The following is a 27,949-nucleotide window of genomic DNA, read 5'->3' on the forward strand; positions in this document are numbered from 1 at the left end:
CCTCCATATCCTCGAATGCAACCAATGGTGGATTCAAAATATTCGGAAAAAAATCCCAGAAATTTCCCAGACCCAGGCCCTGGAAGGCTGAGCCCCTCACCTGCTCTGGCCCTGGAGAAGCTGTCCCGCCACCTGTCCCCCTTCCTGGCCTGGTGGGGCCTGGCTGAGGGGCAAGACTGACCCACGGAGGAAGGGGGCATCTGTACCTGCTGCTGCTTCCTCTGTCGTGGCTAACCCCCGTTCCCCCTGAACAGCTAACCAAACTCAAAGAGCTCCCAAAGCCTGAGACCTGGGCCATTCAAGCAAAACTTAAATTCCCCACGCCCTGGCAACTATTTATAGGGCATTACATTGCATTAGGTATTATAAGTAATCTAGAGAGGCTTTAAACTACACCGGTGGATATGCTTAGGTTGTATGCAAATACTAAGGCATGTTATACAAGGGACTTGAGCATCCACAGGGTTTGGTATCTGCAGGGGTCCTGGAGCCTGCCCCCCGCCCCCAATACCAAGGGATGACTTTATAGGTATATTTTTAAATTTTTAATTTATTATTATTATTATTACTATTATTCTTATCATCACCTCCGCGCAGTTCAGGTGGCCAGAAGCCTGAGATCACAGCGTCAGTGGGGCTGGTTTCTTCTGAGGCCTCTCTCCTTAGCTGGTAGATGGCCTTTTTTCCCCTGTGCTTTCGCATGGTCTTCCCTCTGTACCCAACTGTGTCCAAATCTCCTCTTCTTATATGGACACCAGTCTTATTGGATTAGGGCCCACTCCACTGACCTCCTTTTACCGTAATCACCTCTTTAAAGACCCTATCTCCAAATAGTCACATACTGAGGGGCTGGGGGATGGGCTTCAACATATGAATTTGGTGAGGGAAACAATTCAGCCATAGCAGAGCCTCAAAAACATTTCCTTGGCCTGTGCACAAATGTCCCCAGGGCTGGGTGGCCCGCTCAGCTGCTCTGGGTCCCTCTGGCCCCCTCGTGGGGACCAGGAGTGGGGTGAAGGCTTGGGAGAGCCACTAGTACAGGCACCGTGATTGCATCTCAGCCCCTCAACCACACTGAGCCACTGAGACTCCTCAGGGGACCAGGCCCCGATGTGACTTCCTGACAGATAAGCGGGGGGAGAGAGCACACATAATTCACCTCCTCTGCCCAGGAAACACCTGATGGATGCCTTTTCTCTCTAGCTCATGCCGGTAGGGCTCTGCCAGGAGGAGGCCGGCGGCAGGACCCTCGTGGGGGCCCAGCTGGCACAGCATGGAGCGCTCGAGCAAGATGGAGTTCTTCCAGAAGCTGGGCTACGGCCGGGAGGACGTGGTCAGGGTGCTGGGCAAGCTGGGCGAGGATGCCCTGGTCAACGACGTGCTGCAGGAGCTGATCCAGACGGGCAGCCGGCCCAGCGCCCACGAGGGCAGCGCCGCGCCCCTGCTCATTCCCAGGGGCTCCTGTGGGACCCCCGACTCTGCCCAGCGCGGGCTGGGGGCAGACCCGGAAGAGGACAGAGGAGGCCCAGCCAGTTCCTTGCGACCCATAGTGATCGATGGCAGCAACGTGGCAATGAGGTAGCTTTCTTCGTCCCCTAGCCGCGGGCGGGGAGAACTGCCCCTCTTCCCGGTGGGTCGGTCCGAGGAGCTTTGGAGCCCATGGATGGGGCTTGGAATCCCCATTCCATCCCTCAGTAGCTGTGTGGCCTTCACTAAGTCAGTTAACCCCTCTGCCTCACTTCCTCCACCTGTAACGTTGGTCTACAACCTCCGTAGAAGGTAATTGTAAGAACTGGAGCTGCACAGAAATGCCTAGGGCAGTGCTGACACAAAGTAAGTGTGCAACAAACGGCAGCTTTTATGGTACTAACTCAGGGATAATCGGGGAGGAGCCTAGAGCTGGGCCTTGGTGAACACGGCTTCCTGTCTGGAGTCTGTCCCTGACCAGCTGTGTGACTCTGGGAAAGCCGGGGTATCTCAAGTTTCCTCCTCTGTGACCCAGGTCAAGAGAGAACTCTCCTACTTCCCTCAAGGTTATGAGAAGCAGATGGGAAAACGTAATACTTGAACCATGCTGGAAGCCCTCTGCTGGGGGTTGTGAGCCGTGCTGGTGGCGGCCCTGGTGGTGGAGTGGCTCCCTAGCTGGGTGCGGGAGGTATGCTTGTGGCCCCTGAGCTGCAGAGGCTGTGTCAGACTGGTGTATTGGCATCTCTGTGTGTTTCGGTGATGAGAGCTTCGCGCCCCGCCTCATCTTTCCTGGAGAGGCCAAGTTCAGCTGAGAGAGAAGCTCTGCAGCCTCACCCACACTCCCCACTGGGCACGGAGGAGGCTTTGACCAAACAAGCACATTATTTTACTGTTTGGCTTAGCTGCAGCCCAGCAAAGGGCAGAGCCATAGGAAGTCGGGCACTCACAACTACAAATTGACGCACGTCCCTTTCCAAAAGCTGAGCCACGGTGGATGGAGAAGAGCAGTGTTATCGGCGCCGAATGTGTCAACAGGGTTTTCTTTGGCTGACAGGCCGAGTGGTTTTCCCTGAAAATTTGGGCTCGTTTTTTTTGTTTGTTTGTTTTTAAAAAAATTATTTATTTATTATTTGGTTGCACTGGGTCTTAGTTGCAGCAGGTAGGCTCCTTAGTTGCGGCATGCTTGTGGGATCTAGTTCCCTGACCAGGGATCGAACCTGGCCCCCTTTGCACTGGGGGCGTGGTGTCTTAATCACTGCGCCACCAGGGAAGTCCGTGGGCTCACTTTGGATTGGGCGCTGCAGGACAGAAGTGTGGAAAGGTTAGCTCAAGATGGCCCAGGCTTGGGGGCAGTTCCAATATGCCCTGCTTGGTTTGTAGGACAAGTTCATTCAAGCGTTCATTCAAGTTTTAGCCAGCCAAGTCTCCCTGGGCTTGATTATGTCAATAGGCAATGGAGCCCTGCCTTTTCCCTGGGGCCTAGGAGCTGGTCCTTCGGTCTCTAAAGCAATCTCACACATGCTCTGTGTAGGCACCAGATAGGTGAGACTCTGAAATCCTGCTTAATTCAAGATCTCTGGGGGAGTTAAAGGGATTTTTAAGAATCCAGTAGGTTCTGAGCGTCCTAGGAAGAAAGTCTGCTGGGTTCTGAGAGGGGGCCTGGCCTCTGCCTGGTCTGGATGAGGCATCTCTTCCTCTGGACATCAGTAGAAAGATGTGGGTTACATGTAAAGACTTTTTCGATATGGACCATTTTTAAAGTCTTTATTGAATTTGTTACAATATTGCTTCTGTTTTACGTTTTGGTTTTTTGGCTGTGAGGCATGTGAGATCTTAGCTCCCTTACCAGGGATCGAACCCGCACCCCCTGCATTGGAAGGCAAAATCTTAACCACTGGACCACCAAGGAAGTCCCTGGCTTACATTTAAAGTAAGATGATATTGCTTAAATCGAAGACCTTTCCAGTCCTAAGATTATATGAGCTCTCCGATTCCAGATCAAAAGAGCAGAATGGCTGCAGGGTAAAACAACTACTTCAGGTGCTACAGGAAAGCATTCTCTCTTTGGGGACCAGACTATTTTTTTTTACTATTTATTTATTTATTTGGCTGCAGTAGGTCTCAGCTGCGGCACGCAGGATCTTCGTTGCCGCGTGTGTTCTGGCGTGTGGGATCTTCTTAGTTGCGGCATGCCAACTCCCAGTTGCGGCATGTGAGATCTAGTTCCCCGACTAGGGATCGAAACCAGGCCCCCTGCACTAGGAGTGCAGAGTCTTAGCCGCTGGACCACCAGGGAGGCCCTAGGGACCAGACGTTTTTTAGGAATGGCTACAATAAGGTGGTGGTGGAGGGTTTTCTTTTGATGAAAGTCTCTGTTGCTGCTTGGAATTCACATTTAAACCACGTCCTCTATTTGCACATGACCTAGACGTGTTCTGGGTAAATCCATTTAGTCCCACCCCGCCCTCAACTCCTACGATTGTAATTAGTCTGTGGGTTACAAATGGAAACCATCTCTCAGGCTTATTATGAAGAATGTGTCAGAACATTAATTCTTTCAGACTTGTGCTGCCTAAAAACCACCTCAGATACCTAGAACACATGTATTTGTGTGTGTTCTCAGGGTGTGTACGTACATATATGCACATATACACAGACATCCCTTCCCCTGCCCCACTGCATCCCTTAGTGAGGAACAAAAAGAGAAATTTCACAGCTTCCTGATGGTGGGACTTAATTTGTTCAAAGGCACGTCTGGGAGAGAGTTGGGGTCTGATGTTCAGCTCCACCCCTGCTCCTTCTCCTACAATAACACCTCCCGTGTCCTCCAACCAGAGTTTCAAGAGGACCCCTGACCTCAGGCTCTGCCAGATCCTCGTTTGTAAAGGATAGCTCCCAGTGTGGGACGCACCTTTAGAGGGGCCGGATGATTGAAACCCAGCATGGTGTCTATGTGTTATCTGCTGACCTCAAAACTCAGTCAACATCAGAAACATGGTTTCTGAAAATCCTCCTTCGCTGCGGTTTGTAGTATCGCAGGCATTGCCATTCTCTGTTTTTGAAGATGCTGCTGCTTCATGTGTTGTCTGGTCCTGGAAGGAGTGGGGAGGAGCCTAAGAGACAGGTTGGGATGCATGTCCTTTCTGCCCTGCGCAGGTGAGAAGCGTATCTTCTGTTGGCAGCAGCATCCTATAGGGTGCCTGTTGCCAACTTGCCAACTGTGGCTTTGTCCCCTGGAGCCTGGGACTGTGTCTGCCTTTGCTCACAGAGAACAAGAGCCTGACTTTTCAGCCATGTTTTTTTTTCTCATTATCTTTGGGAAGTTGTGTTTCAGTGGATCTCTAAAGACCAAAGAAATCTGTATTAGTTTCTATTGCTGCTATATCAAAATTACCACACAAATGTAGTGACTTAAAACAACACAAATGTATTGTCCTGTAGTTCTGGAGGTCAGAAGTCTGGCCTGGGTCTCCCTGGGTTGAAATCAAGGTGTCGGCAGAGCTGTGTTCCTTTCTGGAAGCTCTAGGGGATGATATGTTCTATTGCCTTTTCCAGCTTCTGGAGACCACCTGCCTTCCTTGGCTCATAGCCCCTTCCATCTTCAAAGCCAGCAGTGGCCTGAAATGATTTACAAAAAGTGGACTCTGTATACATATATTGGTTCCCTTGGGAGAAGATCCACAGCTTCCAATAGCTACTTAGAAGGTCTGTGATCCCCAAAATGTAAAGAACCACTGATGTAGAATGAGCAGTTATAGATAATGTCGTGCTTTACGGGAGGGTGCTAAGCCTCTCCATTAGCACAGAGAATGTGAGAGGGGGTCATCTGTCCTTGCCTCTGACCATCTGAGTTGACAGAGGAAAAAGCACAGGAAGGGCCTAGATGGGCTTGGCCAAGGTCAGCACTGGCTCCATCAGACCCTGGCCTCCATCCTTGTGCTCTGACCATGCCATCACTCTAGAAGTTTCCATGGGCTCCCCTCCCCAGAGCCTCAGAATGTGTAGCCCAAGTCTATTTGTAGTGGCTGAACCCAGTAGGCCTGGGGTGGCTGCTCTCTGGAGATCGGCAGTGAGGGTCACTGGCCAACTGCTTTTTAAAATAAGTGGGAATGTATTTGTTCAGAGCACACATCCTGTTCAAGTCATTTCAAAAGGACCGTACCACCCAATTCCCAAAACCTCCCATCTCCTCGCTGTAACGACAAAAGGAGTCTATTTGGTTCTTACAAGTAGGAGCAATGGCTTCATTTATCATTTCCTAAGTGGTGGGTCAACTTCAATGTGAATTCTAAGTTGCAGTGGTGGGCGTGTAAATGGGGACCTGGGAAGCAGACCTCATGCTTGTCCGTAGTTTTGCTGAAATCCTTGTATTTCACGTAGGAAGCTAGGGAGGTCAGAAGCAGGGGACAGAACATAGGGCTTCGAGTCCAAAGATCTGAGTTCTGACCTCTAGCCTAGGGCTGCCCAATAGAGCAGCTCCCTGTGAGGATGGAAAGTTCTTTACCCGCATTATGGTGGTCCATATGGTGGCCGCTTGCTACATGGGGCTGCCAAGCACTGGAAATGTGGCTGGTGTGGCAGAGGAGCTGAATTTCCAATTTTATTTCTTTTGAATTAACTTGAAGTATAAATAGCCACACGTGGTGAGTGTCTACATAATGGACGGTACAGCTGTAGTTCCTCAGCTTACCTACTGTGTGATCTCCGCGTGAGTCCCCTGACCTTTTTTTAAAAAAAATTTTTAAATTAAATTTAATTTTTTTATACAGCAGGTTCTTATTAGTTATATGTTTTATACATATCAGTGTATACATGTCAATCCCAATCTCCCAGTTCATCCCACTACCCCCCTCACCCCGCTTTCCCCCCTTGGTGTCCATACGTTTGTTCTCTACATCTGTGTCTCTATTTCTGCCATGCAGACCGGTTCATCTGTACCATTTTTCTAGGTTCCACATATATGCGTTACTATACGATATTTGTTTCTCTCTTTCTGACTTACTTCACTCTGTATGACAGTCTCTAGGTCCATCCACGTCTCTACAAATGACCCAATTTCATTCCTTTTTATGGCTGAGTAGTATTCCATTGTATATATGTACCACATCTTCTTTATCCATTCGCCTGTCGATGGGCATTTAGGTTACTTCCATGACCTGGCTATTGTAAATAGAGTCACCTGACTTTTTTGAGCCCTGTTTATACAGTTAAGAGGTTGGACTGAATAATAATAATCTTATGTAGTTTTTCATCTCTAACATTCTAGGATTCAGGGTGATTATTTTATGCATGTGTGAAAGAAATAAATGCATTTTTCTTATAAAGGAATGTCTCTTCTTCTGCAGAGGTTCAGAGAGAGTAAGTAACTTGCCAAAGGTCCCAGAGCAATAAGTGCCAGGCTCTGGATTCAGTGCTCTTTCCATTTCCCCAGCACCGTGTATATTTGGGCTGCTAATTCCGTGTATCTTTGGTCTCCGAGCGGGAGACCCTGACCCCATAGACTTTTATTCCGGGGCCAGAGCCTGCCTGTGCTGCCCAAAGTCCTCCCCAGGCACGATGAGCTCCAGACGTGCCCGCTGCAGACAGGACACGCTAGACCCCTCTCCCTCACCAGGGACCAGGATGCCCCTCCTGCAGCTGCCAGCCTGTTGGGAACCCTCAAGAAGGTCACATGTACATTGAATGGTGGCTCTGCTTGACCAGCAGCACAGAGACGGATTTTCAGGCACAGTCCCTACACCTTCAGGGGTGTGTGCGTACGAGTATGTGCATGTGTGTATGTGCAGGAGAGAGGAAGCTGTGAGCTGAGCACTGGAGTCGCTTGGCCTTAAGAAAAACGTCCAGAAGGTTTTAAAAAGGTGACTTTCGTTGAAAGCATGTGACCAGCTGCACCGTGGTGTTTGGGAAGAATGTTGTTTCTCGCTGCCAACTCTTGCCAACATTTTCTTGCCTGGCAAACTCACAAATCACCCACATGTACTGACAAGACCAGTGGTGTATGTTCTGTAGGCAAATTTAGGAAAGGAGTGAGTTGAAGGCTTTCAGCCTGGGGAAAAACCACCCGATAATTTCACATCCTCTTACTGGTTTTGACAAGGGTTTCATTTGAGTGTTTCCTCATTTGGGGGTGTACAGGGTTTTTTGTTTGACTTGTTGTTGTTTACCTTTTTAAACTCTTAAAAAGCTTAACAGAATCTGGCGTATTCTGGAGAAGCAAATCTCCAGTGATGAGAGAGCTGAGGCTGGCAATGGGAGGTTTTCATCAGGCCCCTCTCAGTGGGTGTAGGGGGCACACTCCTGGGCCGGGGGTCCAGCCTGCTTCTCAGCCTCTGAATGGACTCCAGCCAACGTTGGCCTTGGCTTTCTACCTAAGTCTGCACCCATTTCTCCTTTTATGAGATGAGGGAGTACCCTCTCTCAGAGGTCACCCACTATCTCCCCGCCGACCTGAGCTGGGGAGATCTCTTGATGGAAGGACTAGAAACTTCAGGTTCAGAGTGTTTGCAGTTTAACCCCAAATAAGAAACAGAGTCAGTCAGTGTTGGGCCTTTACATCTCACACCCCAAAGGAATCACCGCTTGTCTTTCCTTTCGTCCCACCCCCAAACCACCGCCTCTCTCTTCATAAGACTGTCTGCTGGTTTCTGCAGAGACTTCTTGGGCAACAGTTAATGATACAGGGGCGTTCACTTAGATTGTCAGTTAGTGTAAATGGCTACGCGTTGATGGTGGCTGCCCAGGCACACTCGTGAGGCAGGCAGAATTTGCCTCAGGTACCTACCCACTTCCGTTACCACCTCCCTTTGTTCAAATCCTACTACTCCTGTTTCCTTTTCCCAGGGCCTGGCGCTCAGCTCGCTGCCTGATAAACTGGTTCTCAGTGGCTGTTAATAAGCGCTATGGTCCCTCCCCCAACTCGAGCATTTTAACAGCTGGTAATTGTTTTTACAATTTTGATTGGAGCACAGTTGATTTACAGTGTTGTGGACAGGTGGTAATTTTTGCTCCAAAGGAGCTGCTGTCTGGATCCCAGGAGCAGAGACTGGAGAGGGGCAGGAATAAATGGAGATGGGAAGGGAGAGTTTGCAGCCCAACAGATGAGGCTCTGAGATCTGCTGCGAGATCAGCGAGCCAGCACATGGCTTTGCTTTAGTTTCCTCAAGGGTGAAATGGGGCCAAGGTCACTTCCTCAAGGGCTTCTTGCAATGATTAAATTAGGCACATGTGCAAAGTGGTCAGCTACACAGGACTCTGTTAAGAACGAGCTCCAAGAAGCTGGGGTGCGGCCCGCCTCGTTCCCTGCTCCCCAGGCCCCCAGCACAGCGCCCTGCTGACCTGCTGACGGATATGTTCACAGCTGGATGCTGAGCGAGTGCAGGAGAAGCCCAGGGGAAGGGGTGCCTCTGGCTAACGTACTTCCCATTTGTACGTGGAGTGTGGGCTTCCAGGGTGACTGCTGAGCTTTATTACCTGACTGAGAGCGCTGCCATCTCCTAGAAACAGAGCCCCACGTGGTGAGGAGGTGACCCCTGCTTGTGGCATCGACCCTGCCATTGCTCAGGGCTTTCTGTGGCCAGGACTAGGGCAGCCATGATGGGGTTTTGAGGTTGGTACAAAGAGACATGGCAAGGACTGAACATAGATAATCTTCACATTTCTAGAGACCAGAAGGCTCATGAGGCTGGGGTAGAGTGTGTGCAAAATGGTGGACCTGAATGAAAAATCCTCCATTCCAGAGAGACCAACTTAGGGGTTCTCAGGGCCAGTCCCCAACCTCCTTGTGCCTGGAATTCAGGCTGGAAGAGAGGGCACCTCTGAGGGAGAGAGGGAAGATATTGGCTGCGTTGATGGGCAGATGTACACTCCCTCCATCTTCCACTGGTCTGGGGGGTACGTATCTGTCCTTTGGAGGCTCTTGGTTGGGGGTCTGCCATCTTGGAATCTTGTATCCGAGAGGCCGTGGGGCCAGTTTCTGCTGCATAAAGCTGATGGTGGCCCCGTTCCTCAGCTCTTCTCTTCCTGAATCTCTGCACCTCCAACCGCCTCCCCTCCACCTGCGTCCAGAGTCGCTGGAACTTGTCACCCCGCTCACCATTGCCCACTCACAGGGCTCGGGTGCCTGATGCCTCTGATGGGTGTGTGATTTACACCCCCCAACCCCGCCCCAAGTCACACATCCATCAGAGGCATCAGGGATGGAAAGCTGGCTTTTGAACAGTTAAAGACAGATAGGTGGTCACAGAAAAGAGAGCAATCAAGAAACAAATTTTAGGGACTTCCCTGGTGGTCCAGTGGTTAAGACTCCACGCTCACAATGCAGGGGGCCCGGGTTCTATCCCTGGTCGGGGAACTAAGATCCTGCATCCCGCATGCCACATGGCACGCCAGAGAAACAAATTTTAAAAGAATTGTGGCAACGATATGTTTTCTTGAGAACGGACTGTGGGCAGACTTTGCTGCAGCCAAGAGATACCCGTGCTCGGGGGCGGCGTGGGAGTGTGGGTATCATCAGATGTTCACATCGCTGCGGCAATGTGCACCGAACGCAGGCCTTATTTTCTAGGATAGATGAACTCTCTTCGCCACCTTTTAGGTAGTGGGAAGGAGCAAACTTTACACTTGCCCGTCTGTGATAGCTCAGCGTCTTCTGTCTTCTGGAGGACTCAGGCTTCGTGTTTCCTCTCCCTTCCCCTGCTCCTCTCCCAAATGGCATCTGGAGGCTTTTGAGACCTGGTGTTGTCTGGGAGAGGGGTCTGGGACGCTCACTGGGCTCCTCTGCAGAGGAGTGGGCTGGCCTGGCTTCCGGAATGGTCAACAGAGAGGGTCATTGGTCCCATTTGGCCTTTTGGGGAACCATGCTGGCTTAAAGTGCTGTCCATGCCCAGGCTGCGCGAAATCCTCCAGGCCTGGGGAAGCAAGGGCAGGGGTGTCGCTTCCGGTTCACCTATCCGCCACTTTCCTCCACGGCAGCCCTGCAGCCCTGCGGGAGGCTGCACCCGCTGAAACCAGGATTTCCCTGAGAGGCTTGCAACAGGCCCAGGCTGTGCTGAGAGACAAGCCTTCAGCCTCCCGTTCACATCCACCGCGGTGTTTCCAGCCCTCCCGTCCCCTCGTGGCTCAGCGGGTGGGGCAGGCCTGGGGGGCAGGGTAAGCACTCTGTGAGGGGCTCCTCATTCTCCCTCTGTCTCCTTGTTTTGCAACTTCTGCTGGGGCCGAAGGGACTAGCTTTCCATTTCCTCTTCCTTTTTACCACAGATGGCCTCATTGATTTTTTTTTTTAATAAATTTATTTATTTATTTGTTTTTGTTTTTGTCTGTGTTGGGTCTTCGTTGCTGCGCGTGAGCTTTCTCTAGTTGCAGAGAGCAGGGGCTTCTCTTGTTGCGGAACTCAGGCTCTAGGCGCACGGGCTTCAGTAGTTGTGGCACGTGGGCTCAGTAGTTGTGGCTCACGGGCTCTAGAGCACAGGCTCAGCAGTTGTGGCGCACGGGCTTAGTTGCTCCGCGGTATGTGGGATCTTCCCGAGCCAGGGATCAAACCTGTGTCACCTGCATTGGCAGGTGGATTCTTTTATTTTTTGTGTTTTTTTTTACTATTACCATTTTTATTAAATACTCTTCTAAAAAAAAATCTTAGTCTAACTAAAAATACTGAATTAGAAATAAGGGGTATTAACTGTAGGAAAAGAAGATATAAAAGTAGTATTATTGCTGTAATAATTAAAACAATGTATTACTTGAGAACAAAAACCACAAACCATTGGAGAAGAAATGCTCCAGAAATAGACCCTTGACTACATAAGAAAGTAATATAAGATGAAGAAAGGGCCATCAGTCAATGGGAAAGAAATTGGGTTAGTCAATCAATTGTGTACAGAAACCAACTATCTACTTTGAAAGAAAAAAATTGCTTAGAGCTGCATGTTACATTCTACCACAAAACAAATTCTAAAATACTAAAAAGATAAATATGAAAAACAGTCATAAAACTAAAGAAAACAAAGTTGATTATCATATCCTTGAGTCAGTAATAATGTTCTAAACTCAGTTAAAAAAAAAAAGAAACTGCAAAGAAAAAGATTGGTACACTTAAATATGTAAAAATCTGAAACTTCTGCATATCAAGAATTGTAAAATTACATCTCCAACAGAACTAGAAAAAACATTGGCAATAATATGACAAAAGCTTAATATCATTAATAGGTAAATGTTTTTACAAGTAAAAGAAAAAACAGACATCCCCAAAGATATGCAATAGAAAAATAAGCAAAGAACATGAATAGAAAATTCACAGAGAAAAAACAATAGCTAATGAACATATTTTTTTTAACGTTCAATCTCATCAGTAATGCAAATTAAAGCAAGATTTAATTATTTGCCAATAAAATTACCAAACTGTTGAAATGACGCAGTACTCTAATACACCACTGGTGGGAATGTGAATTGGTACAAACTCTCCTCAAGATAATTTAGCAATATGTATCAACACCCTTAATAAAAGTACTCATGTTCTTTGACCTAGTAATTCTAATTTGGGGGAATCTATCCTCACGACATAATTTTGAAATACAAGTAGAGTTTTATGCACAAGGATGTTAACTATGTCATTATTTATAATGGCAGAAGACTGGGAATAACCTAAATGTTCAGTAATAATGGATTAAGTAGATAATGTAACTCTACATGATGAAATTACATTTACTACAAATTTTTTTTTTAAACATCTTTATTGGAGTATATTTGCTTTACAATGGTGTGTTAGTTTCGGCTTTATAACAAAGTGAATCAGCTATACATATACATATATCCCCATATCTCCTCCCTCTTGCATCTCCCTCCCACCCTCCCTATCCCATCCCTCTAGGTGGACACAAAGCACCGAGCTGATCTCCCTGTGCTATGCGGCTGCTTCCCACTAGCTATCTATTTTACATTTGGTAGTGTATATATGTCCATGCCACTCTCTCACTTCATCCCAGCTTACCCTTCCCCCTCCCCATGTCCTCAAGTCCATTCTCTACATCTGCGTCATTATTCCTGTCCTGGAAGGCGGATTCTTAACCACTGTGCCACCAGAGAAGTCCCCTTGTTGATATTTTCTCCTTACTGTTTGCATAAGCCTCACAGCTCAGCGACAATGGCCAAAGGGCTATTTTCTCTAAGCTGGAAGACCCTACAGATTGAGGGGGGCGACGCCTGGTTCCTGATACGTCGCTGGAGCTACAGGAATCCAGAGTTCTCTTGAATCTCCACAAAGCCCAACTTCTAACACCATTGATTAGCATTTCTAAGACTCCCTTTTTTACTTTATAAACCTGGACCTATCTTAATCCTCTCTGAGAAAGTAGTGGAAGAAGCCACGCACAAGAGAAAGCACAGATGTGAAGATCTGACGTGTTAGCCTTGCCTGGATGTGGAGAGGATGCAAGAGTCATGGGGACCCTTGGCTCTCTAAGCACCCAGCCCTGCCCCTCCCACCTCCCCTTCGCTTGCTCCACAGGTTCCAGCCGCACTGTCCTCTTTTCAGTCCCTAGACACGCAAGCCTTCCCTGCATCGGAGTCCTTCCAGCCAACCCTTCCCTGTGCCTGGGCTGCTCCTCCTCCAGCCGCTCACAAGACCTGTTTCTTCTCAGTCATTCATTTCTTCAACATGTTTGTGTTGAGCCCTTACCAATTATCAGGCACCACCATGCTAGGTGCTGGGAACGATGGGCAGCAACAGGAACCTATGCTCTAGAAAGGGGGAGGCCCAATTCATCCCGGGGGGGAGTGTGCATGTCCAGCTGTGACAAGTGCCAGGAAGGACAAGGATGGTGCTGTGAGGACTCGTAACAGGGGAATCTCACGGGGTTTAGAGGCGAGGGGATGCTTTTCCTGGGGAAGTGACGATGAAGCTGAAGGAGGAATGGACTGGGCTGAGAGGAGTGGAAATAGTTGGTGCAAGGGCGCTGTGATGGGAGTGAAGGGAGATGCATGGTCAGGACAAAGGGCTGGGGGAGTGCCGGTGGCTGGGTGGAAGTTGTGAGCAGGCGCTGAGCTAGTCTTGAGGCCAGGCCATGGCCGAGTCCCATTGAGTCTGCATTCTCAGTATCTCAAATCTATGTACCTGTCTCCCTCTCCAGGAAAATGCCGCTGACCTCCACTGATGAAGTCTGAGGGATGTTTTCAGGCTTCACTGGCCCCTCAGAGCAGCATCTGGCTGCCTTCTTCCCGAGGCTTCCACGGTGCAGCCTCTTCTGCTTTACCCCCTTCTTTTCTGAGAGATGCCTTTGTTTCCTTTGTGTGGTTGTCCTGCTCTACCTGCAACCAGCTGCTCAGTTCCAGAGCTCCTCCAGGTCCAGCCCCTGGATGCTCACTCTCTGTCCAGGCAATTCTCTCCACGCGGTGGCTCCAACTGGTGCTTAAACAGATGACTCACACGTTTTAGCACCGAGACCTCTCTTCTGAATCCTAGCTGTTTATTTAATATTTCCACTTAGAGGTCACCAAGGCTCCTCCCAACTCACCATGTGTCCACGACCAAACTCAGGATCTTTTTCTCTAAATCCTGTCTTCCTCCCAAACAGGGTCTGTCTCAGGGAGCCCTCCATCCCCTTATACAAATCAGAAGCCTCCTCAATGCCTTTTTCCCTATCACCCCTGTACCCAGTCAATCACCACATTCTGGAGATACTACCTTCTAACTATCTCTCAAGTTCACCTACTCTTCACCACCGCCAGCTGGGTGCAGGTCACCATCAGGTTTTGCTTTGATGACTACAACTGCTTCTTAACTGGTGTCCCCCCTACTCTGGATCCTTCCAACTTATTGTCCTCTGTGCTGCCAGGTTGAACTCTTTGAAACATGCATCAGATCACATCTCATCACATCACATATACACCCAGTCTTAAAATCCTAAAATCCTTCTACGGCTTCTCATGCTTCTTAGGAGCTAGACAGATCTTCTAGCTCCTAAGACCCTGCCTGGTCTTTTTTTTTTTTAATATTTATTTATTCTTTTTATGTATTTGGCTGCTCTGGCTCTTAGTTGCAGCACATGAGATCTTCGTTGCAACATGCGGGATCTTTAGTTGCAGCATGTGGGATCCAGTTCCCTGACTAGGGATCGAACCTGGGCCCCCTGCATTGGGAGCATGGAGTCTTAGCCACTGGACCACCAGGGAAGTCCCCCTGCCTGGTCTTGAGCCTCCTCTCACACTACTCTCTCCTTCCTACCTCCATTGATGGATGATTACAGTGGAATTTGTGGGACACATTGGCCTCCTTACTTGGACTTGGGAAGACCAATATCACATTGACAACCCTCTCTTGATCCATATTAGCTTCAGTTAATAAGAGGATCTTGTCCATTAATCCTTGGAATGCACTCCCCTTGGAGCCCGAGACCCTCTACATATTATCACAAGCTAATTGGTTCCAATTAAGGGATATATTTTGTGCAAAGAATGACCTATTTTCAAAATGCAGATTTGCCTGATTCCCTTTAATTATGAGACTATGATCCAGGCTATTCCCAGGAAAAATCACTCTTGAGGAACCCTTCCTGTTTCTCTGCAGATGTCTTTGTTTTCTCATTGTAGTCATGGAAATAAAGAAGCCTTCTCTTGCCGGGGAATCCAGCTGGCTGTGGACTGGTTCAGGGACAGAGGACACACCTACATCAAAGTTTTTGTCCCCTCCTGGAGGAAAGAACCACCAAGATCTGATACCCCGATTAGAGGTATGCTGGAGCAGGTACATTCTCAAGAGGTACTATATACCTTTCCTCCATAGTACTCCTGAAAATTACAGTCAATTATCTGCTTACCTTTGTTTCATAATGTCTGTCTTCCTCACTGGACTATAAGCTCCATGAAAGCACTGACTATGAGTGTTCCCTGCCAGAGCCCTATCACCTAGTGTAACAGCTGGCATATAGCAGGTGCCCAATAAATAGTTGTTGATAGATAAATGAACAAAGTATTTAGTCTTTTAGTGTGAAAGATTAAGTTCCAAAAATAATAGTATCTTATAACTTTTAACACCCTGCAGAAAGATTGGGTCTGCATCCCACCCCTAGTAGAATACAGGAACTGAAAGAGGCATCCATTCGGTCCAGTGATATTTATTAACTGAATATCTAGTTCAATCTCTTCATTTAAAAAAAAAAAACAAAGGAAACCGAGACCCAGGGAATTCTTTATTTTTAATTCTTATATCAGCTAGGAATATTTTCAGCTACAAATAATAGAACAGGTGGTTTAAATAAACAGGGGTTCTTGTTTGTTTGACTTTCTTATAAGAAGATGTCACATGCTGAGCCTTTGTTGGTATCATCTCAGCCAAGTCAGCAATGTTGGGGCCAACCTCTTCGTGATCCTGGCAGGTTTCATTGACTTTTTCTTCCAGCCTTTTAACCAAAAGTTGTTGGTTTTGTTTTCAGTTCTATCAGTGGTTACCAATTGCTTCTTCTTCTCTTTCTGATTCTATTTTTTAAGTAAAACGCTATTCTTGTTTTACAGATACGGTATCTTCTTGACTATTCCTATACTAATACAGACTTTTAAAAAGTTCTCTGAAGTTCCATGAATCATATTTATTTTTTCTGGGGTCAGTTCTCTTTGTTCATCTCTCTCTTTCTCTCTCTTTGTGCTGTTAAATCTTCTTCTCAAAAGTCTGGTGATCCTTCGCTTGTCAGTGTTTACTTGTGAACAAAGAACCAGATTGGTTAAATACATACCTGTGCAGTTGCCATGGGCTTCCTCTCCTGGTATTTGGATCTTTCCCTAAAAGGTAGGGCTGACCATCGCATGTGCTGAGCAGGAGAGGTCACTTCAGCACACCCTGCGCAGAGCAGGCAGGCAGGCAGCTGGACGCCTCTGCCCACCACACGTTCCAGTGCCACAAGGATGATGGTTTTACTTTAGGAGGTCAAAGGCCACATGGGAACCTCCTCCTTCCTAGTTATATCTTCACTTCCCATACAGTGATAGGGACCGGAAAGGGTGGGTGCAGCTGCCCGATGGTAGCCCTTCAGTTAATAATCCGACTTCTGCTGACTCGCCACTCCTGCTGGAGAGCGCTGGGACTTTGCAGGGAACGGCTCCACCTCGTCTTCAGCCTCCATGCACATTCTGGGCTGTGGTTCCCTTTGTACTTAGGATCAATATGATCCTGGCTGCTTTCTTGCTTTTTTTTTTTTTTTTGCCACGTGGCATGTGGGATCTTAGTTCACCGACCAGGGATCAAACCCGAACCCCCTGCATTGGAAGCATGGAGTCTTAACCATTGGACCGCCAGGGAAGTCTCTGATCCTACCTGCTTTCTGTCTTCCTAAAATTTGTCAAAATCCTGGGTTTGCTGCTGTCCCCAAGCCCATTTTTAATGTGTTTATGGATTCCCTACCCCTTCTGTACTGCTTCCCTTCTCTTTCAATGGGATTATGAGAAGGAGGGGGGATGAGCACTTGTGTTCATCATGGACCAGTTGTCCCAGGTTATTCTTTATGGTCTGAACATGGAGAATGGTGGCTTTCAACAGCTGTGCAATATATATTGTGCGATACTTAATGGGTAAAGAGTAGGGAATTCACTTTGGGGTAGGGAAGAATTTTTAAACAAGCCACAACAAATGCAGAGAGACAGCGGAAAGAGTCATAAATTTGCCTACATTACAATAAAATCTTCCGTTCATTAACGGATACCACAAAAACAAGAAAACGAAAAGACAAGCCTCAACCTGGGAGAGGCCATATATCACATATCCCTGATGAAGGATTCCTGTTGGAATTTATAGGGAACTTATCCAAATTAATAAGACCAAGGCAAGGGACAAATATATAGAAAAATGTGCTAAGGCATGAATAGGCCTTTGACAGAAGAGAAAACACAAATGGCCAATAAACATATGAAGAGATGCTCAGTTGTATTAGTAACCAGAGAAATGCAAAATAAAATCACAACAAGAGGCCACTTTACACCCACCAGATTGGGAAAAATTTAAAAACCTGCAAATGCCAAGTGCTGGCAAGGTTGCCTTAGACGCTGTGTTGGGTAGTAACTTGATATAACTACTTTGGAAAATAATGCAACACTACCTTGTAAAGTGCCTTTCCCTACAACTCAGCAATATCACTCCTTAAGACAGACCCTAGAGAAACCCTTGTCCTTCTGTACCAGGAGACTTCTGTGCAAAACTGACAGTCATGACATGGCCAAACCTCACGCACACAATGTTCAACGAGGAAAGAAGTTGCCCAAGAATATATGCAAGATGATTCCATTTGTGTAAAGTCTGGAGGCTCATAATCACATTGGAAATTGTCCTTTTGAAGGGTACATATATATGCATTTAAAAAAATAAAAGCAAGGGAATTATAAACACAAAGTTCTCAAAACTGGGTCATCTTAAAGGGAGTGGAGGGAGATGCAAACTTCGAGGGGCAATGGGGACTTCAAAGCACAGGCCGTGTTCTGTTTCTCAAAGGGAGTGCTGCACACATGGCATTTAACTAATGAATTATAATTTTAAATTGAAGTATAATTGACTTACAGTATTGTATTAATTTCAGATGTACAACATAGTGATTCTTTTGCAGGAAAAATGGGGCACAAGAGGATAGTCACGTCCCAGGTCTTGAATGAGTCCCTGGGACAGACTACCAAGTGAGGGTCCTTGGCTTTGGGCAGGAAAGAATTCTAGAGTGAACCATAGTAAAGTGAAAGCAGGTTTATTTAGAGAGCTACACACTCCATAGACAGAGTGTGGGCCATCTCAGAGGGTGAGAGCCGGCCCTGCAATATGGAGTGGTTAGTTTTCATGGGCTGGGCTAACGAGTGGGAGGAATATTCTGTCTTGGAGAAGGGGCAGGGGTTTCTGGGAATTGGGGCACCCCTACTTTTTGGCCTTTTATGGTTAGCCTTGGAACTGTCATGGTGCCTGTCATAGTGTCATTTAGCTAATGCATTACAATAAGGGTATAATGAGGCTCAAGGTCTAGGGAAGTCTAATCTTCTGCCATCTTGCGCCTAGTAGGTTCTAACCAGTTTTTGTCGTATCCTGTTCTTCTTAATGGTTGTGTCATTCTTTCAATGGTTGTGCCCTGCCCCCTTCCTTCCTGTCTCAATTCGATATTTTTATACATTACAAAATGATCACCACACACACAGCATTTTAAAAAAATGTTTCTTTGTACCATACATGCATTATGCACTTTTAAAAAGTCTGGGAACCATGTCATATAGGAAAGGACTGAGACATGAGGGACAAATATGCTAATAATCTTCCACATGCGGAGTAACTGTTTCCTGCGGAAGGGATTTCTTTTGTCTCCAAAGGCAAAACTACGATCAAAGAGTAGGCCGTCCAGGGATGCAGATTTTAGCTCCTGTTAAGAGACCCTGTAACGTCTGCAGCTCCCGGGACACACTCCCTCCTCCCAGGCTTCTTGGGGGCTCGCCCCACAGGCGCCGGTCCAGTCGCCCCACAGATGCTGTGAGGCAGGTGCAGGAGTCATCTTCCTCATCTTATAAGTGCAAAACCTGATGTTCAGAGAGGGATGAAAAACCCGAGAGCTGGAGCTAAAACCGGAATGCAGGCTGCAGATTCCTAATCCCGGCCTCTCTGCGTGACATTCTTGTGTCCCTCAGAGCTGTCAGTTGTGGGCTGCTCCGTTCTGAAAGTGTCCCAGCAGACTCCTGTGTCATGGGAGGGGGGCCAGTGGTTCTCCGCTAAGGGCCCCGGCGGCACTCTTCCAGGAGGATGCAGGGCTCCTAGTAATTCCTAAGTGCCGGGATTCTAGTTAAAACAGGGATGTCTTTCTCCAGAAGAAGGCCTCTGTGTCTACCGTGGTAGGGGCACGGGGCAGGTAGCCATCACAAGGACAAGAGCTGTGGCTTCACTCTTCCTTCCAAAGTGTGTCTCCCTGGCTGGGCACCATCCTCGCGACTCCTGTCATGACGCAGGCAGGACAGAAGCCAAGAGCCCACTAGACCTCAGGCTGCTGGCAGATTCCTCTCGAGACCACCCTGCTCTTCGCCTGCTGGGCTGGGCTGTAGGGGAGAGGGGGAGGGGGGAGAGGGGGGAGGGATGTAGGGGAGGGAGGCGTAGCGGGGACGGGGACGGGTGGGAGGGGCGAGCTGACCAGAGAGGAGCCCTGAGCTGCCGGGGCTGCTCCGGATTTTAGGATGGCTCTGGGGGTGGAGAGTCCGTCCGAGAAAGCGCCTCATGCGGTCCCCGCCCTGCGGCCCCCAGAGCAGCACGTGCTGGAGGAGCTGGAGAGGCAGGCGGTGCTGGTGTACACGCCGTCCCGCAAGGTGAGCGGCAAGCGCGTGGTCTGCTACGACGACCGCTACATCGTGAAGGTGGCCTACGAGCAGGACGGGGTCATCGTCTCCAACGACAACTACCGCGACCTGCAGAGCGAGAACCCTGAGTGGAAGTGGTTCATCGAGCAGAGGCTGCTCATGTTTTCCTTCGTCAATGACCGGTGCGTGTGGCCCGCGGGGTCCCGGGGCGGGTAGGGGGCGGGGCGGTGACGGGGCCCCGCGGGGCTTAGTCACGGGCTCAGAGACCCCCAGCCCCGGGCCGCCCGCGCCCCTTCCCCGCCGCACATCCCTCTGTTGGCCCTCTCCGTCTCCTCTCTTTCGTGACCAGATTTCCCCCACGGGACTGTTTTGTCCCAACTGTCCTGTGACCTTTCTGTTCCCATGCCCACATCCAGCTGAGCCAGCACCCAGCTGCCTGACATGGCCTTGGGGGTACCTTTCTTTTGTTTTTATTTTCGAAGAATTTAACATTTCAAATAAGAGCACTGGAGCTGTCATCATGGGGTGAACCTGAACTTTGTTGCACTCCCTTTCACTTATTTTATGCTTCTGTCTGTTTTTTTCCAAAGTTTTGAATGACGGATGGGAGTGGGCGACATCACCTTTTCTTTGGGGCTGTAAAGATCTTGGAACTGTCTCTGTCTTAATACGTCTTGGTTGACACTTTCAAGAGAATCTGGTTGGTTCATCTGTCCCCTAGGGTGTTTCTCCTGGGTCAGGTCCCCCCTGGACCAACCAGCTACAGTGGAAGGAGGACGAAGTCAGGGTCACAAAGCACAGACCAGTTGGCAGGTGCTGGGTGAGGGAGGAGCTAGACGGAGCTGAGGTGGGGAGGACGTGATGGCTGGTCCACTGCAGGCGTCCTCAGGCATGCTGAAGAGCCTGGCAAGGTGGGCATGGTCACAGGGTGGGACAAGATGGGGAAGGCACAGCAGGCTGGGACATCACTCCCGTTCCAATTTCCGTTCCAGGCATGATAGCTCGGTCCTCATTCTGGGCTCTCTCACTGGCTTTTAGGAATGCGGTTTGGGACAAGCTCCCCAACTCCGTGAGGGCAGGGACTGTATGTGTCTTATCTGCCACAGCTCCAGCCAGCCTGGCACATTATAGGCACCCAATGACTAGTTGTAGGTTACTGAGTGAGTGAGTGTAAATGGCTGCAGCCCTGGGGTAGGGAAGATAGGGAGAGAGAGGCCATGTGGCCGCTATATCAGGCCACCTGCACACGGCGGACCAGCTCCTGACCCTGGAGCCTGCGGGGCTGTGTGTGTGGTGGAAAGAGCTAGGGCTTTGGAAGCAGCAGATGAGGTTTCAAACTGAGGTTCCGCCATTTACTGGCTGTGTGTGGAGAGGAAAGCTCTCAACCTCGCTGGGCTGAATGTCCTTCACCTTGAATAATCTGCCCTTGGATTAGTCACACTTACCTCTGAGATGGTCGTGAGGACCAGAGAGGACTGTACCCCTAGTGGTAGCGGTTATCCTCAGGCCAGGCCAGGACATGTGCCTCCAGGGGGGTACTGCTGCCCCCACTACCCCTTGGCCCACAGCCAAGGAGGCAGAGGTACCCTCCCAAGCCCCAGGGCGGATGGTCACAGCAGCTACCCCGCAGTATCCCCCATGGTCATTTCCACATTCGCAAGGCTGGTGGCTCCCTCTCTCTGGCTCAGGCCCGGAGGAATCTGGCAAGGCTGGCACCATCGGATCCAGAAAATCCTCACTGAGGTCTGATGGATCATGGCCGCCTCTGACCTGGTGACAGCCTGGGGTCCAGGCCAAGTCCCCTTGACACACTGGCCTCTGCTCAGGGCCTGCCCGAAGGTCCCCCGACTGCCAGAGGGCAGAGCCTGCCGCCTGCCTGTGGGCAAGGACGCTCGCCCCGTGCCCAGGGCACGTCCATAGGGCCCTCTTGGCCCAGCTCCCGGCTGTGAGGCCCGGGAAAGAGCAGGAGGTGAAGCCTTTGGGAACTTTTAATAACTGCAGTGGGTGGCTCCCCAGATTCTTGGTCGGGGCCCAACTCTGAGAAGCCGGCTGTGTAGCTGGGATCGGAGCCACGGAGGCTACCCGGGACCAGGGATCACCCAGCTCGGGCCGGCCTGGTGGATGTGGTCTGCACGGTGGGACCCCAGCGTGACCCTTCACGTTAAGGGGGAAACCAGCCCATAAAAACAAGCCCCCGATTAGAATCCTCCCCCTCTCTAGTATGACCTGGAAGTGCCTCCTGGGAACAAAGTATTCATGTGAAAAGTGGATTGTGCTGAACGAGGGAGTTTTCCTTCTGAGAAATGTTGTTTTCCCTTTTGAGCTGCGGGTCATCGAGGATGCATTCCCTTCCTCCTCAGACCAATGCCAGGGAAGGGAAGGGGCAGGAGGGCGGCAGGGTGGTGTCAGAGAGTGACAAAGTGACCCCCGCCCATGGTTTGCAGAGGAGGGTGGAGCCTGCACTGAGCCCGGGGGCTGTGTGTGCCTCCGCACCTGTGTGCTGGCTGCACCCGGATCCGCTTCTTCGCTGACCCACCAGCTGGCGGTTTGAACTCTGTTAATTTTCGTCCCCAACCTGAGAGGCCCAGAGCTGTGGGGCAACACAGGAGAAATGGAGCTCCCAGGACCAGAGAGCCCCCCCGGGCTTCCCGGAGGTCTCCAGCCTTCTGTTGAGGACATTGGAATGCAGCTTAGAGTCGCTTTCAGACTAGGTCCCAGGGGAGACCTAGTGCAATTATGCTTCAACTTTAGTGGCTAAAAATGACCTGGGAAGTTGTTAAAATGCAGATTCCTGAACAACTTGAGGTTCTGATTAAGCAGGTCTGGTGTGAAGCCCGGAGCCTGCATGTTTCCAGGAGTTGCTAAGTGATTCTGGCATTGCTGACTCAGCAGGAGAAAAACTTGGACAAGGCCCAGGGGCTGCTGTCCTGGGATCTGTCAGTGCTGTGCTCTGTGCCGATCAGCGTGGAGGGAGGTTGTGTTGCTCTAACACGCTGTGACAACCCCTGCGTGGCAGAAAGAGTCCTGGACGGAAGGAGTCCTGGTGCTGCCCTTCCCTTCCCAGGCGGCTCGGCTCACTCCCCGCACAGGGCCAGTGGCGAGTCTCTGTGGGCCTTGCAGTCACTCCCCTGTGCTTGTTTTCCAGGTTCATGCCTCCTGATGACCCCCTGGGCCGTCGGGGACCCACCCTGAGCAACTTCCTGAGCAGGAAGCCAAAGCCTCCAGAGCCGTCCTGGCAACACTGCCCCTATGGTGGGTAGCGCCCCACGCCTAGTGGGCCCTGTTCAGGTCAGAAGCACTGGCTGGGTGGTCAGCAGCCTGGGTTCTAGCCCGGGTTCTGCCCTTAATCAGCTGTGTGACCCTGGGGAGGTAACTTAACCTCTCTGGATGGTAGTTTCCTGACAGGGTTATTGTAATGATGAACTGCCATCCAGGACCCCTGTTGCATGCAGTTCGTGAGGGCTGGATGCAGGGGTCACACACAGAGCAAAGCCACATCCAGGGAGCAGGGATGCTGTGTGCACCCCACGCTCTCCTTTCTCAGTCCCTCCCCTGGCACCTTGTGCCCACATCCTGCCCCACAGTCTTACCTAAACCCCTACCTACCCTTAGGGACTTTGGTTCGTGCTATCCATTAAGAATTAAGGATTCTATCCCAGAGTCCTCCAGGGACACCAGCCTTCTAGCCAGCTCTTTCACTAGCTTGCTTTGGGCAAGTTATTTAAGGTCCCCAGGCCTCGTTTATTGTGCCTATAGAAGTTTAAGATGCCGTAAGTGATATTCAGAGTCATTTCTTGTTAGAATTAAGGTGATCACACACACATTCAGGTGGCCCATCCTGCTCCCTTCCACTCTCAGAAGGGCCCTGGTTTGGATGATAAATTATTTGATCACCTCTGTTAAAACAGTCTGTAAGGGGAGGGCAATGATTAGCACAAGGGATGTGGACAATGGGGTAAACTGAGTCAGCACTGGAGGCACAATCCTATGTCATGAGCACCCACTCCCAACCCCCCGCCACTAGGTTGGCCCGATCCACAGCGTCTCTGGGGAAGTGGAGGCTGAAGGTCATTGGATCCAGAGATTTGGTCTCAGTCCCTGGTCATGGGAGCTTCCAGACAACACTCCCCCTGCGCTGGGTGGGTAACACTGGGGTACCGTGTCCCGTGCAAAATACCACAAGGAGTAGGGTGCTGCACCCTCATTCGTCCTGTCTGCGCCCCAGGGCACTTCTCTCCACCTCGTCCCGCCCCAAACCTGACAAGTCTGCAGCAGGCCCGGGGGCCTTCCCGGAGGAATCTCCAACGAGAAAGGCCGCGCGGGGCGGGCACTGCCCGGACCACACCGGGCCTCCCCACCCAAGGTCTCTCACCAGGAGCCCTCTCCCCCTGCCCCGCCCCTTCCAGGCAAGAAATGCACCTACGGCATCAAGTGCAAGTTCTACCACCCGGAGAGGCCTCACCACGCGCAGCTGGCTGTGGCCGATGAGCTCCGCGCGCAAACGCTGGCCTGGCGGGGCGCGGGCGGCGAGGAGGCGCAGCGGGGGAGCGCGCGGGCGGCCGACGTGGCGACTCTCACAGGCGGCTTCTCGCGGCTCGTCCTCAGCGACGACCCGGGGCCCCTCCGGGCGCCCCCTCGGGGCCCCGGCTGCGGCCGCGCGCCCAGGCCGCCCTGTCCCGACTGGGTGGCGCCCGGGCCCGCGCCGTCCCCGCCAGCGCCGCCCGGCCTCCAGAGCCCCCGGAGCCCGCCGGGCCTACGGGGTGGGTACCGCCCCGGCGCCCCGCAGAGTGACCGGCGCCCCCCGCGCCGGCAGCCCGCCGACCCGTGGGCCCTTCCTCCAGGGGCCGGCTGGCTCCCTGGCCGCTCGGCCTGGGTGGGGTCGCGTTGGGATGAAGACGCCCCCGGGGGGGCTTTGGGGCCGGTGCCCCAGGCTGTCGGCCCCGAGGCGGACTCGCGCGCCAGGGCGCGCACCGTGCTTTGCAGCACCTTCCCGCCCCACCACGTGGACAGCGTCATGGCCCTGTTCCCCGAGCTCTCCGACATCGCCAGGCTCATGCTCCTCATCCAGAGATTCCAAAGGTCCGGGGCGCCCGTGGGGAAGCCCTGAGGAGCTCGTCGAGGCCACCACATGTGATGTCCCAGTCTTGCCTTTCCACCCCACCGGGCTGGTGGCCGTGGTCAGCCTGCACCTGGGCTGGCCCACCCTGTGGAGCCCCCTTTCCTTTAAAGATGGTCCGTCTCCTGGAGGAGGCCAGCTTCCTCGCCCTCTGCGGTGCCCACGGTGGCACTTGGTGGCCTTCCCTGACACAGGGGCTGCTGCTGGAGGTCCATGTTCTGCAGAATAAGGTTGCCTTCCGTAGAGGGCGTGATTTCTCGTGCCTGAAGCCTACAAAGGCCCACTAGGGCTCCAAGGGTTTGTCCAGAACACTCCATGGCTGTTTTGGTCCAGCTGCAACTGGGGGCCACAAGTGGGTCCCAAGATCAATTTAGTGGGTGACACCCGAAATAGAGTGGAAGAGAGACACACGCCACGTAATCAGGCTAAGTCGGAAACTCTCCTTTGTTAGCTACGGGTGTGCCTGTATACCCTTGGCAGCCATGTGAACTGAACGTGGGCCATGGCCAAAAGGTGGAAAACTGGTAAATGGCCTTGAATTTCATGACATCAAATCACGTTTGAAATAGGTAGTCAGTTGGCCGGTGCAGATGTTGGCATCAGGAGGTTTTCATATGAGCTGTTTCTAACCTCTTGAGGGGAACCCAGAGTTCTAGCCTCCACGTGTGGGCTCCACTTGTCACTCTGAGATTACGTGGCTGGGCTGGTCTGTGGGGGTGTGGCAGGGGCACCTGACCCGGGGCCCTCACGTCCTTCACACACGCACACCACACACACAGGCACACGGCACACACAACACACACACACACACACACCCCTTGACTCAGGGCTAAGCGTCTCTGTTTTTCAGCCGTCCATCACGGCAGTTTCCAGCCCAGGCCCTGTACTGGCCAAGCCTTCTGAGCTACCCCTCACAGCTGAGCCCAAGCCCTGTGAGTCAGGACTTTTGCTCGGAAACCTCTGGGGGATTGGTCAGAGCTGGCATGAGCCTCAGTCATGGAGGTTTCTTGCTACCTTCAACCATGGCTGTTTCTCCTAGCTAACTACTGCTTTGCATTTGGGGGGGAAGGGGCCCACTCATTTGCAACAGACAAGAGATGAGACAGTGCTGCCAGGACGCGGGTCCTGTGTCCTCAGGGGCCCTGGCATCTCTGGGTGGCGTCCACCCATTCACTTAGGGTTATGAGTCCAGCTCACAGATCTTGGCTGGTTTGTTCATGAGGAGAGTGTGAGGTACCTCCCAGTGGAAAACCAGCTCCCACCCCAGGCAAGCCTCCTGCAGACTGGCAAGCGCTCCCTGTGGGCATGGCTGGCACAGCTCAGTGCGCCCCCCAGAGAATCTGCTCCTGCCCCCTTCAATGGGGTAAATGCTTCCTTTGGAGATGCAGAGACCTTGTGTCCCCTGTGAGCCCTTTCATCTTTTTAAACCAGATTCTTAGTGTGGCTTAGGTCAGATCTCTTCCTCACCTCTTTTTTTTCCCCAAAGACGACGCCCACCATTGTATCTTAATATTTTGGGACTGCAGTCCTGAAGAAGACCCACTCCTTCTAGGCAAATTGGATTTCCCTCATGGTGTTGTGGGTTTTTTTTCTTTTGACAAGACAAGCTTTATGTTAGAGCTGCTTTTGTCTCTTGGGTCTGTGTCCTGACTTGGAATCGTTGCATTGCTGATGTACAGTTGGAAATGTTTAAACTGCTTCCTTTGAGGACAAGTTTGAGTTTGAGTAAGCTGTAAAGCTATTTTATTTGGTGCACTGTGATTAAGACAAGCTCAAAAACAAGTGAAGAAACAGCACATTTCAATGTAATCCCCTTTGGAATTTTTTCCGAAGTCTTGGTATGTCTTTGTGACACAAAACATGAATGGGATGGGGGTGAATGAAATGTTCCTAGTTGCATAACTATTACTGTGCTCCAAAAATAAATCACTTTTACCCACACCTGGACTCTCCATTGTCAAATTGTATGTCAGTTTCTCTTGTGTCAGCTTTCCCCCCCCCAGGGCGGTTTTCTCACGTTAAATATTGTGGGTGTGAAGGCTGAGGTTATGGCTGCTTTATTCAGTGTTATTCCCCGCCTTGGGGGAGGTGGGGAGAGGACTGGAATTCACCTTTTCCAGGAGAAGCAGCAAAGCCCAAGGCAAGGACGTGCCTTTGCTGGATGTTCAGCGGGCTGTACCCAAGGACACAGGCGGAGTCCTCCGTCACTCAGATCTGAGGCTCCCAGTGCTGGACTGTTGTTTACTATGTGGTGTAGCTTTCTCAGAGGCCTCTGGAAGGTGGTTGGAGACACAATTGCAGAAAGTTGGGGGTTGAGGGCTAGAAGCAAGAGAAGCCACTCATGTCAGCATTGTTCCAGATCAAGTGAATCCCTGCTCTCAGGATTTTACACAGAGCTCAGATGGGGAGCAAATAGACAACTCCCAGCTGGCACGGGTATGGCTCCCTGCCTCTGGGAAAAAAGCCTCCTGTGGGAGAGAAGAACACAGGGGAGGGGGTGAGTGGAAGGGTTATTAAGGAGTTGGTGATGGGGGAGGGGGCCCTGGGAACTGGAGCAACGAAGTGGAATCTCAAATCCCACCATGAGGGAACGCATGGAGCCAGGACCCTGTCCAAAATTAACTCGTGGGGCCCTATGTAAAATCAAATAGCAGGGCTCCTTGTTCAAAAGTGATAAAGAATTTCAAGACTGACAACTGAGCATTGAAACAAGCATGGGGCCCTTGTAAGTGCCCACCTCTTATGCAAGAGACTGAAGAGGAGAAGTCGGGGGGATTGGGCAAACTGCACACTGGATTGGCCACTTCCAAGTGAGTACCAGATGTACATAGGGGTGACTCTAACAGGGCAGCAGGCATGCTCATTTGTATCAGGTAAGGTGGTTTTTTACAAGCAAGGCTCACAAACCAAATGGCAGGAGGCCAGGATGGAGGCAGCTGTGGGGTTGACTGAATTTAGGGGCTTGAACCCTGTCAGGACTCTCTCATCTGTTTTCTTCTATATGTACGATTATTCTCTCCCTTAAGATTTTCCCTGCACTGTGAAAGCCATTCTGTTGGCAGACAGGCACATATCCTTCTGGCT

General features: G+C 50.7%; 1 protein-coding gene across 1 annotated transcript; it reads left to right on the plus strand.

The window, feature by feature from the left end:
- The first annotated feature begins 1,273 nt into the window (after positions 1-1,273).
- On the plus strand, positions 1,274-24,856 carry ZC3H12D (zinc finger CCCH-type containing 12D). The gene is made up of 5 exons (XM_061207487.1): positions 1,274-1,578; positions 15,046-15,185; positions 19,697-19,931; positions 22,895-23,001; positions 24,156-24,856. The coding sequence occupies exons 1-5, from the start codon at positions 1,274-1,276 to the stop codon at positions 24,854-24,856; spliced, it is 1,488 nt and encodes a 495-aa protein (XP_061063470.1).
- The last annotated feature ends 3,093 nt before the right edge of the window (positions 24,857-27,949 follow it).

This window comes from Eubalaena glacialis, chromosome 12 (genome assembly GCF_028564815.1).
Source record: "Eubalaena glacialis isolate mEubGla1 chromosome 12, mEubGla1.1.hap2.+ XY, whole genome shotgun sequence".
Classification (NCBI taxonomy): Eukaryota; Metazoa; Chordata; class Mammalia; order Artiodactyla; family Balaenidae; genus Eubalaena; species Eubalaena glacialis.